Genomic DNA, 12307 nt, shown 5'->3' on the forward strand with positions numbered 1-12307 from the left:
AATACTAATAATAATATATTAGGTGTATACGTGTACAAAGCGCAATTCGTACTTAAGGTATGCCGAAAAAATATGTAATAATTTCGAATCGTTTAATTTATTAGTTCACTGATACGTCTTTCGTTACTTGGCCCGAATATCAGGTGTGACACGAAGCACTTTGTCAAATGTACTGTTTCTTCGGAAGGAAATACGAAAACAGTAGGTCATCAAAACAGTTATAAGTTGATTGTAAGTGGTAAATAATAATAATAATAATAATAATAATAAATATACTTTCATAAAGTCGTCGCGAAATTTAAAATTTAATAAGAATTTAACAACAGTGTATAAATCTTTAATGTTACAATTGATTTACTTGACTCAATCGTTTCTTTAATGTTACCTATTTCTAAAAATAACGCCATATTTTTAGAGTAATCTCATAAATCTTATTAGTCCAACTTGAATTGTATTTTACTTATTTTTTACGCATAATGCCGTAAAGTTTTTATGACTCACAAAAATGGCAGGGACAAAAGAGAGGGAGGGAATATCAACGCAGAGAAGCCCATTTTAACGTTCGAAAATAATCCCTCATGAAAAAGGGATGTTACCCTCGTGATTGTCGTTATAATCGAACAGTCGACACCTCTTTTCCGCGATACCGATTGGTTTTCTCAATGGGTGTGCTTCGCTTCTCTTTCCTTTTAAATTAGTGTCATGCTTCACTTCTTCTGCGCAGTTTAATCTCTGTCATGTTATTAATTAATTAACCTTTTATAAAGTATTTCCATGTCAGCAATTTTATAATTTCACATGTCTGTAAACTTCGAAGTCAATTAACCTCGAGAATTTTTTATTTGCTTGTTCCTATTTTGAAAAAGAAATTTAAATGTTAATGTTAATTCTCTTGCATATACTCCTCATATCTAATTTTGAGCATAAGAAAGGAAATGAATCGTAGGAGTTACGTGGAAATAAAATTTTCGGAAATCTTACAATTAGTAGATTAAATGCAAGTAAAGTTCACTATCTTGTTTAATATTACGCAGCAATCTTGCTGCATCTTGTACCGTTTCTTCTGCCGAAAAATATATACTTATTAAATATTAATTACATATTCTTTGTTATTACGTATTATTTCTTATATATGAAAGAAGTGTAGAAAAAGGAAGACCAAGGAAAAGACGTAAGGAATATAATGCAATCCGTCGCTTTTGATATTATTATAGTATCGATTTTATTATTTGTATATAGCTATACAGAAAAATCACGCTTACAATTGTATAGTCGCTTAACGCTCAAGCTCGATTACGTCGGAGTTCCCTCGATAGCGCGATTGTAAACGTGTTATTCGCGATCGTGTTAGTACGCGCCCTTCCGATACACAAGTTTCAAACGATTTCTCAATTATATCACAGAAATACAGACTTTGAATTCGAGTGACAATTTAAAATCGTACAATTACAAAACCGTGTTCGTCATGAGTGATTGAAAACCTCGTAGAAATTATGTAAAAATCTGTGCGTGAACGCTAATTAGAAACGATCGAGTTTCTTTTTTAATCACCTCTGACTAATTTCTCAGAAAGAGAAATAAATCGACGGTTCACGTTCCTCCAAGCGATACACACGTATATCTTATCGTCTGTTACAATTGTATATGTACAGTTTTCGTAATTGTTGTTTATAACACTTAAAAACTACTATAAGAGTTAATACGGTGTTATTATAAAATGTTATGATTATAGCTATTTATATCCATAATATCATCGATCTAAAAAGTGTATAACAAATTCCCTAGCATTTACGACAATAATCATTAATAATGACGGGCAAGCAGTCTGGTTACCAATAACAATTGACGTGTCAAAAAAGAAAATTGTCTATTAAACATTAGTGCAACAAGTAAATAAAAAGTATACCAACAATTAGTATAATTTGTAGCGTAATATTTGCAAATAGAAAGGAATTATTATTACACGCAAGTCTCACGTACATTAACGTATCTCTGTTAATTATATTACAAAGTTATATCTCAGAAAATAAATATTCGATAAAACACGATAATGTCGTAGAGTAAAAAATCGAGATGCTTCCTTCATATCTCGAGAAATACGAGTCTTCCTCGTCGTTATGTTAGGCACAAATATTTCTATACTACTAAGTAGCATATTCAATCTAAAACACGTGTTTGATATCGCGCAAAATTTTCATTACTCACTAAATTGAAAACTTGGTTTTCAATTTTTTTTTCAACAACTATAAAGTAAAGATTTGCAACTTTGCGACGCAGTGAAAATCTCAGGGCCATTTAGCATTCAAAGAAATAGTCAGAAAGCTACTGAAATCAGTTCCTTTGATACTAAATGATCCCAAATCTTTTCCCTGGTGCAAAGTTAACCCTGTCAATGCAATCTTAGACTCGAAATTAATTCTATCTAATACTGATATCAAGAATGACTTACATAAAATCGTAAACTCTTCGTCTCGTAACACAGGATCGTATCTTTCGATCGTATCTTTCGACGAAAACGCGAATTATCCGAGCTATAAAAAATTTGGTATGGAGATGCAAAAGAGAGTGACAAAAACATACGTCACGTTCTATTCAATTCGAAAACTTGTAAATCCTGTTTACAGCTAGAACCGATATAAAATCTGTGTACTCTCGATATGTTTCTAACTACATGTATACGTACGTACGTTCAATTACTCTGTAATATCTGATATTTAGACCAGCGCCCCCGCTATATCCATAATCTCGAAGATTGTCCATAAATTTTTTTGTAAACTTGTACTTGTTGCTTTGCATCAGGTATCTGGATCGTTGCGTGTATTGTACACGCACTATATCATCGAGTGTTCGATGTCAAATGTTCAGAAATCTTTCGACAATATTCATTTCTAGACATTACTTCCAATATTGATAACGTGTCGATCGGCGGCTCTTAGATACACACCGCCTCTCGACAAAAGTTACGACAATGCTCCTTAGTTATTTGTTGAAACGTGTTCTCTCTAAGCATATCTCCAATAATCCCAATTTCAAAACTCCTCGAAATAAAAGGTCAGGAATTGTAGATCCTTGCCTCAGCCCTCACGCGGTATCCTTTCGCGGTAATTTTTAATTATGAAATCGCTACTGAGTCGTTTGTATTTTTACGTGTGTCTAATTGGTCCGCAGATACCGATCGATGTTCAAATTTCTTTCGATTCTTGTAAAGAGAACGAATCTTATTGCGTTAAAACTATCGAATCTGAATGTATAACGTAGAATACCATTGCTTATTGTGTATCGTAAATTGTCAACACGTGCCGTTTTTTTTCTCTTTTTCCTTCCGTAAGTGCGAAAAATGCCATTACTATTGTGGTCCTTCTCCGTGAAGTAAAGTGAGTATAGCATTTCTGAGAGCGAAGTTCGCAGTAAAGGAAGTATCGTGCAACGGTTCGTTTGTCATTGGACTGGTGTATTTTCCACACAGGAACCATTCGTTTATTGCTGCCCTTTCATAAGTAAATCCGTCTGGAAATAATAATTGTACATAATTGGACTTGTGAAGATAGATATTTCGTAGATACTTTGAAGTCATTTTTGTTTGACGCAAAAAAAAGCAAATCTTTGTGTGACATTTGTACCTGAGCACTGCACAGGTTCTTTCATTATCTCGTGCGTTATAGGACACAGGAATTCGTGGGGAATTTCAGATTCGTCTATGTTCTCCATAACGTTGCAGTCCTCGCGCTTCAGCCAATATAATTGCTTCTTCAATATTTCCACCGCCTATAAAAATTCTGGTGTAACGAATTTGATACAATAAGCCAGATAAAATCATCATAATGTCGTGCACCTCTTCGTCGTCTTCGATTTCTAACCGGGATATCAGTTCGTTCTCCGACACGGATAGCAAATGTCGTCCTGTCAATCCCAAAGTCAATGCTTTCCTAGACAATCTGGATAATTCAATGTCGTTCAACCATTTCAAAGTGTCGTATAGTTTCCAATCCGCGACCTGAACAAAATTTTATTCAAATAGTAATATCATTCGAGTCGCGCGTTTCATTCGTTTAATTTAAAACTGTGTCGTGTAATTACTGACTCTCTTCTTCTTGTTTCTCAAGCTATCCATCAAATTACTCTGAGACACCAACTGTTGAGGCACCTTCCAGACCAAGACGGTCTTGTCCAATGCACCTAAACATTATTACGGTTGCGGTAAAATATTTTCACGCTTGCTGATACTAATCGTATCTTCTATGCGAAACAGCAAACAAATCTTTAATCAGTTTGTATTCCTTCAGCAATTATAGAAATAACATTCACAAAGTAAACAACTTATATAAGACTAAGTGTGCAACTCGATAGCTACGTATATAAATTTATAACGTTGTGCAATAAATAGGAGTCATAATAGTTTCGAGACCTGTAGCGAAAAATGACGTGTCCTCGGAAAATGCGCACGACGTAACAAGACTATCGTGATCCTCCATGACGTACAAACAGCTTCCGGAAAACTGAAAGCACATTCCCATAAATATGTCCTCGCGTTTCTTCTTATCAAGCGTAATTGTCTCGGATCGCTTACCACGCTCCATATACGGGCCGTTCTATCTGTTGCGACGCTACCTACAACTTCCCCGTGGACGGGCGAGAAACGGACACACATTACGTTTCCACCGTGCCCGGTCAAAGACTTCTTCTCCTTGTAACGCGTGCCGACATTACTCGAACTAATGCTGTCCGAATCGGACGGTGGGTCGTTTGAAATAATTACGTGCCAGAGTTTAACCAACGAATCATTGCCGCACGTCGCCAGTAAATATATCTGCTGGTTCACATCCGTGTCCCTTGCTGCAAGTAGTTGGTTCATTGTTGATTATCTAATAAACCTTTTTTATTTAATTAAAATTTTTCTAAAATGAGATTGCCAGATACGGCCAACAAAATTTGATACTGTGAATTGACAATATATTAATTCACCGATTTTAATCTTTGAAGTAATAATTAAAGTAATAATAATCAAAAGTTTTATCTCCTACACGCACTACACATCAAGGAGCCTGGGGTAGGGCTGAAGTCGCAGCCTTGGACACCCAGATCGTGACTCGCGTCGCAAACCAGCAATGCTTCCGAACCGTTCTTCTCGTCTAGAGTGTCAAAGAGACGCCAGGTGCCTTCGTTGCACGCAGTCACCAGGTATCGGGAGTCGTGTGTAAACGCAATGGTCGATATCGCGTCGGCGTGACCTTCGAAGACACTGCAAAGTTGCCTAAAATTACTGTTAACTATCTACAGATAGAAAAATAATCCATTGAGTCATTTATTGAAATGTATATATACATGCTGCGTAAAACATGATTTTTTCATGACACATGGATTCAAATTATGCTTATATTTGTAACTCAAAGTTTATAATTGTGGAATATCTTTAAAGCTCCCATTTTCATGAGAAATCTTAGATTTTTCAATTACAAATAAGTAATATATTCTATTGTATATATATTCTATACATCCCAGCAACACCAATGTAAATATTGATGTTATGTAACTGTTACTTTGGTGTCTACTGGGATTATATTGAAGCACACATACTGCAACTGCTCCATAGAGTCTATGTCCCACAACGTAGTCTTTTCGTCATCACCAGCGGTAGCAATCTTCGTGCCGTCAGGTGACCACCGACACACGCGAATGCCTGTACCAGAATTGACAAACGAGGGCTTTGCTTGATCTCCGCTCTGTCAATGAAAAATTGTCAATAAGAAATTAGGAAAGAAATTAGAAATACAATGCTATTTGCATTAGAGAAACGGTCGTCACTTCTGTGTTCCAAACTAAAGTCGTCCCGTCGAGAGAACAGGAGGCGAGCATTGAACCGCACGGGCTAAATTCCACATAATTGGCGCTGTAGGTGTGAGCGTCGAGTGGACTGAACGGTTTCTCCTGTATTTTGATCACTTCCTCCCCGTCCTCCTCTTCCGTTTCGACGCTCCAAATGCGCACCAGTTTATCGCTACAAGTGGAAAAAGGGTTGCGCAATCAAATCGCTAGTTTTACAGTCTTAAACTCACCCTGACGCCGAAGCTAAAAGATTATTTCCGTGGAAGGCAACGCTGTTCACCGCACCACTGTGCTCCTCCAATCTCTGAATCAATCTCACTTCGTTAGCGTACGTCTCGACGTTTCTCATCACGTCGTGTTCACGCATGGTGCTCTAAAATGGAGAATCTCGTTAACGCTGTCACTTGTAGATTATTATTTGCGATTGACCTACCTGTTCAGGATCATTCACAAACCACTTCGTTCCAACGTTTCTCGAGAGTTCCGAATCAATAGTCAAGTTCCCAGTCAAGTCCCACGCGATTACTGATTTATCGTTAGAGCCTGTAATTATGTAAAGTGTCAATTGCCGCGAAATTATTAATTTTTTCTTTTCGTGAATTAAGTAGAGACATTACCTGTCGCTAATAAGCTTCCGTCACGCGAAAAAGCGCAGCAAGCTATGTATCTATTGTGACCGGACATTATCGACATGACCTTTCCTGAGCTCTGCAATTGGATTGCAAATTAATAAGAGGGCGATTGCCGAATTGGATTAATTTTTCTCCCCCAAAAAGATCGTTTACCGTCTCCCAAATTACTGCCGTTTTATCGAGGCCACAGCTGGCGATATATAATCCGTTGCTGCTAAAACGGACGCAAGTTAAGGCACTGCTGTGCTTTTCCATCACTCTGCAAAGCTGTACAGTGGCAGTAGAGGGTTGGGCCTCGCACTTATGCTGGCTCACTGTGACCTCCCACAATTTTACGTCGTGATCGTTGCCGCACGAGACCAGTTGATAGAGCTTGGTGTACGGCTCGTTACCTGTGGCAATAATTGTGTTACATCGCGCAGGACGTTGCGTCTCATCTCTTCTACCTCTACAAAATAGTGCGTCGGCAACGTTTGCGTACATGTGACCTCTTGGAAAGTCGAGAAGTCGCAGCAAACCACCCCCATGTCGTGAGCGTCGTCAATCGAGACAAGTTCGGCGATGTCCTGATTACTAGAGGTACAAGTGTCGATCAATTCGGCAGTGGAGAACAGCTTTAGAACGCCCAGCGTGCACGAGGTGATCAGCCAGCTCGAGTCCGGCGAAAAGGACAAGCTTTGCACGGCACCCTCGTGCTTTTGAAAACATCTGGAAATCGAGGTAACAATGTGCCTCGTGAGCGTTTGATCAAAATGCAAATTAAGGGGGCCAGGAAAGAGCCAATATTGATGCGAAAAATGTCTTGGACTGGAACGTACTTTTATTAAATTATTAAAGAAAAAAAAAGAACGTATCCTCCGCAAACGAGCTTGCCTGATTAAATTGCGATGAATCAGATCCCAGATACAGACTTGCCCGTTATCTCCGGCGGTCGCGAGCAATGTCGAGTCCGGCGAAAATCTGCAGACTCTCACCGCTTCGCCGCCCACTTGCACCATAGTGTGTATCTTCGTCCCCGTCTTCGAAATGACACAAATTTACATTAACTCAAGGACAATAATCGCTAGAACATGATTCACGATTCTAAATCATTTACGTGACTTTTCACGGGAGACTATGTTTCTTTTATCGTTACTTGCGCAACATAGCTGTAACTCACTTTGACTTCTACACGTGTAGATATACAGGGTGTACTAAAACCACCGGATATCCTTTTAATCATAAATTCTTTAGAAACTTTGAAGACAAAAATTCTAATACAAAAATGTCGAGGCTGTAATAGTTTTTAAATAATAAGCGATTACATTTCACAAATGACAGGCCTGAGATTTCGCGCGCTCAGGTACGGCGACACGACAAGTGATAAAGGTGTTCCTACGAATATCGCCTTTTTTAGCATAGCGACAACTTTCACAACAGACTTAACGATTCATTCTCGAATTAATTGTTCCTCTTGTTATCTTTAACCATTTTTTTGTTAACTTTGCGTAACGTCTTATTAATAAAAGGGAGGGGTTCACTATGATGAGCATCTTGATCAGACTGATATCCCTCGATTTAGTCGATCTCCGATATTCTGAGTGAACTTGGAATTTTCAGTTGGATTCAATCTAGTCTCCCGCCTCTCTTTATCCTCAAGTTTGCAAAATAACCGGATCATCGTCTTCCCAAATATTTTCTGTCCCGTTAAACGGTGACTTTGGTTCTCGCTCGCTCGCGAAACACATAGGAACACTTTTATCACTCGTCGTGTCGCCGTGCCTGAGCGCGCGAAATCTCAGACCTGTCATTTGTGAAATATAATCGCTTATTATTTAAAAACTATCATAGCCTCGACATTTTTTTATTAGAATTTTCCTCTTGAAACTTTCTAAGGAATCTGCGATTCAAAGGATATCCGGTGGTTTTAGTACACCCTGTATATACATATGTATATGTATGTATACATAAAAGATTCATTGTGTCATTAATCTTTGAAGCCACGAAGAGAAGCTCGATAGTCGCGGTCGCAAAGCCCGCTTCGTGGTTTTTCCGCATTTTTAAACCTACTCGCAAGTTCCAGAGCAGCGTGGTGCCGTCTATGCTGGAGGTGGCCAGCATGGTGGACTGCGGGCTGACCTTGACCGAGGTCACGCCGTACTTGTGCCCCATCAGGGGCGAGAAATAAGCCTCGACGTAGCCAGTGCCGGGCTGCCATTCCCAGACCCGGACGCGTTTGTCCCTGTGTTGAACAAGAAATAAGAGGGAGAGAAAGAAATGAGCGATGCTTAATCGCAGCGCGGCGCCCAGCACCGCGGAATCGCGCGTGTATCGATAACCGATATTTACCCGGATCCCGTCACCAGAACGCAATCGCCGGCGAAGTCGACGCTGTTTACATCGCTACTGTAAACTGTCAGAGTTTGCAAGGCTTGCACGTCGCCTATGGCAGTCATGTTTTTTTCAGATTAACGGGGTTCTTAGCTGTAAAGACGTATGAAACATTAATCAGCTGTGTGTCACGCCCCAAAGTCACACTGATATCGTCCACGCTAATGAAACGGGCGCGTAATAGCGTCGACGATTCTTTAGTTTCCTCGGCGGGAAGCGATCCCTTGGGAAAATTTATCTTAGATAAACCTTAAAATTTTACTTTAGAAAACCAAGAAAATATGAAAAGTAAATTTGGATACTTTAAACTCTTGTTCAAGGTAAACTTAAAACCTACTTTAAGAATTTCAAAACTTTAAGAATTGTGAAAAGTATATAATATAATTTATAATACCGCGTGCGCGGTTTTCTTCTTACGAGAAAGTGCTACGCCGCGCGGCCCATTTTAATTTTAATTTGTCTTCACCTCAGCCGTTCTTTCCGTGCGGATAAATTAATAATTTAATCGGCAAAATTAACCATCGTGAACACTGTTCAACTGAATGATCCGATGGAAATTTTTCTCAGTGTAAAAGTGAGTAGCTTCGTCTCTTTTGAACTAGGCCGCTTACTTTTAGCATTTTCTCTATATTGTAAGATACTGAATTCACCCTCTCCTATTCGACGCTATTTAAGAACGACGGATGACGAAATTAATATCGCCGCGGGCTACCTGCCTATCGATTTGAAAATGAAGCCGCGGACGACACGTAGACCTCCACGGCGGACACTGAACGTCAGAAATGTCAGAGTGTCGATAAGCGCGATATCCTATCGTTACATCATAAGCCGCTCTACTCCGGCGCTATCGTGTGATTACGATATTTGTCACAGGTATCTTTAGAATTGATGTATTCCCTCGCCGGACGCGCGTATCGTACGCTCCGTCCATATAGCTGTCACGTGGAAATGTGAGGGGGTAACGAGGCGCGCACGAGGAGCACCTTTTAACCTTCGCCTTTTAAACGCTCCGCGAATCAGATGCGGTGCCGCGCGTATCCCTCAATAATACATGCGTCCTGAATCGACTGACTGTTCTACAGGTGGGCATACGTATAAAGGCGACCTAGGGAGCGAGGGGGGGGGGGGGGGGTTCTAAAGTTTCTGAAAGTCGGACAGCCCTTGGCATTGACCGCCGCGCGTCGTCAAAGGCGCCCCCGCCGCCGCAAATTGATCCCACCACGTGCATCGCGGTTTCATTATTCCGTAATCAACGATTCAGCACACACACACTTCTTGGGGGACGAATCCGTCTACAGTCCCCGTTTGAAGACTATATATTCCGCCTGCAATTAAATGCCCGCGATTTCGGGCGCGGTCGCCTAATTTTTTGGGACTCTATTGTGAATCTTTTCCTCCGGCGTGAACTCGTGAAAAGATGAAAACTTTGATTGGCGACATTGAATTCGTCAATAAAATCTTTCACTTTTCCGCGTTAACAGTCTCTCCCAGTGAGTTCTGTAACATACTGGAGTGAATGGTCCCGTTACTCCCGTTGTTCTCGATCACCGCCGAAAAAGAGGTGCTGTTGGGCGAATCTCTGTCTCTTTCTCTGTAATCTGATTTGTTGACGATTTTCTATCTCACGATTTCTATCTCATCTGATATAAGCTGAGATAGAAATCGTTGACCAATCAGATCAGTACACGGAGAGAATTTTCTCTAAACATTTATCCTAAAATCGCGTAATCGTCATGGAACAACGTGGCATTTCCAAGAATTTTATGAGATTTTTTTAAATTTTGCTAGCAGAATGATGAAATTTCAAAAACCTCTCGTCTTCAAAATGCCATGTTATCCCACAATTACATGACTTTCAGGATACATTTTGAGAGAAAATTCTCCCCGTGCAGAGAAAGACATTCTCTCTCTCGGCGCATCGAGAACAATAGGACCGCTCGCTCCAGTGTGTTATAAATCTCTCCTAATGGTTACCTTGTACATACACACCGGCCGTCTTCGCGCGACTTCTATTGCGGGATCTGTTACGGTCAATTTTTCGCGATGTAGAGACAAGAAGCGTCAGACTCGGGACGGCTCTATAATCGTCCCAACGCTGACGTGTACATAAAAGCTCATCGATTGCCACTTATCTCTAGCATCTACGAATGAGCGCAAACATTACTGCATCATTACGTCCGGCGATCGGTATCGTGGTTTAAAAAGGACAATAGCTCGCTATATAAAGCAACCGCTGTCGGCCGTGTATAATTAATCATCAGATAAGGGTCCAGGCGCGGCGATACGTTTCAAGATGGAACTGTAACGATAAACAAAATTATATTGTTTGCGCACACACGCGACGTTATTTGTCTATCTCGCGCACAAAGTACAATAGGTATTTAACGCTTGCAATGAAATGCATTAAATTTATCTGAAAAAAATTGTCAAACTACCGCTTGCGCGTGAAGTGTCGCTGCCTCTGCTCGTATCACGCGTGTTTAGAAACCTAATAATAACAATAATAATAATAATAATACGTTATGATATGTGCAATATCATTGATAATTTTTTAATTCCGTAGCTTCTATAGTCGTGTAAACTTCATTACATTGGCTGCGTCTGGCGGACAAAGCTGCTTTGCAGTTGTAAAATTTGTGGAGTCTGGAGTACGCTCTCAGATTCAGCCAAGATTAAGAGCGTACGCCAATCAGATTCAAGATTTTTACAACAGTCGCAAAGCAGCTTTTTTCTGCTGAACGCGGCCAATATAAATGTTAAATGACAATAAGGTTTTGAACCTGGACTTCCCTTCTCTCTAGGCGGGCGTATCGCCAATTCGACCACTGAGGCATGTACATTCTCATAAGCTTTGATTATTCTTATCTATTACTGACAACTTCAAGAAATTTCTATGTTTAAATATCAAATGATTCCACAGGCAATGCAGTTTCCTAAAGATAGTTTTGTACTGGAAAGAATTGATATTTCAATTTCAATCGAAAATATATTATCCATCGTTAATTATAATTTCCTCCCGTCTTGAGTTCAAATTTTCACTTCCCTGGGTCTCTTATTCCGTACACGGTTACCGACAACTGTCGACGTTTGCGCAGCTTTTTTACATGATAGAAAAGCTGCGCGAACGATATCGGTAGTTGTCGGTGACCGTGTACGGAATAGAGCCCCTGGTAAGAGTCTCTCGGTTTCGAGCTAAAGGATAAACCGAGCTCCCTTTTACACCGCATTATTTATGGGATGACCCAATGAGTGCACGAAGGGGAAATTAAATCTTGGTAGAACGCGAAATTATATTGACCGTAAACTTCGTCGCGTTATGAAAATATAAGCGCATGCACGAAGGAGAAATTGGAAATCTAAGGAACGTAAAATTATATTCATCGCGTTATGAAAATATAAATGAGTATGTAGGAGGAAAAGGTAGAACGCAAAATTAAATTAGTAAATCTTATCATGTTATAAAAAGATAATGAGTAAAGGAA

At 39.8% G+C, this 12307-nt stretch overlaps 1 protein-coding gene across 6 annotated transcripts in view; it reads right to left on the reverse strand.

Annotated features, from left to right (window-relative positions):
- Window positions 1-1193: 1193 nt before the first annotated feature.
- The window catches only part of LOC105569169 (WD repeat, SAM and U-box domain-containing protein 1-like), a 17566-nt gene continuing 6452 nt past the window's right edge, over window positions 1194-12307 (reverse strand). The window contains exons 1-18 of one of the 6 annotated variants that reach the window (XM_012025369.1): window positions 9542-9568; window positions 8784-8918; window positions 8505-8676; window positions 7329-7474; window positions 6937-7163; window positions 6609-6847; window positions 6441-6531; window positions 6257-6366; window positions 6054-6196; window positions 5803-5995; window positions 5575-5720; window positions 5022-5251; window positions 4568-4833; window positions 4406-4496; window positions 4082-4176; window positions 3833-3994; window positions 3621-3765; window positions 1194-3507 (exon numbers count right to left, since the gene is read on the reverse strand). In XM_012025369.1, coding sequence (XP_011880759.1) covers window positions 3347-3507; window positions 3621-3765; window positions 3833-3994; window positions 4082-4176; window positions 4406-4496; window positions 4568-4833; window positions 5022-5251; window positions 5575-5720; window positions 5803-5995; window positions 6054-6196; window positions 6257-6366; window positions 6441-6531; window positions 6609-6847; window positions 6937-7163; window positions 7329-7474; window positions 8505-8676; window positions 8784-8890 — 2724 coding nt within the window. In that variant the 5' untranslated portion in view covers window positions 8891-8918; window positions 9542-9568 and the 3' untranslated portion in view covers window positions 1194-3346. Of the gene's footprint in view, window positions 3508-3620; window positions 3766-3832; window positions 3995-4081; window positions 4177-4405; window positions 4497-4567; window positions 4834-5021; window positions 5252-5574; window positions 5721-5802; window positions 5996-6053; window positions 6197-6256; window positions 6367-6440; window positions 6532-6608; window positions 6848-6936; window positions 7164-7328; window positions 7475-8504; window positions 8677-8783; window positions 8919-9242; window positions 9264-9541; window positions 9569-12307 lie in introns of those variants that run through there. The other 5 variants (XM_012025370.1, XM_012025371.1, XM_012025368.1 and 2 more) reach the window with 5 other exon arrangements.

The sequence above is a fragment of the Vollenhovia emeryi genome, unplaced genomic scaffold (assembly GCF_000949405.1).
Source record: "Vollenhovia emeryi isolate VEMERY1.0 unplaced genomic scaffold, V.emery_V1.0 DF939125.1, whole genome shotgun sequence".
Lineage (NCBI taxonomy): Eukaryota > Metazoa > Arthropoda > Insecta > Hymenoptera > Formicidae > Vollenhovia > Vollenhovia emeryi.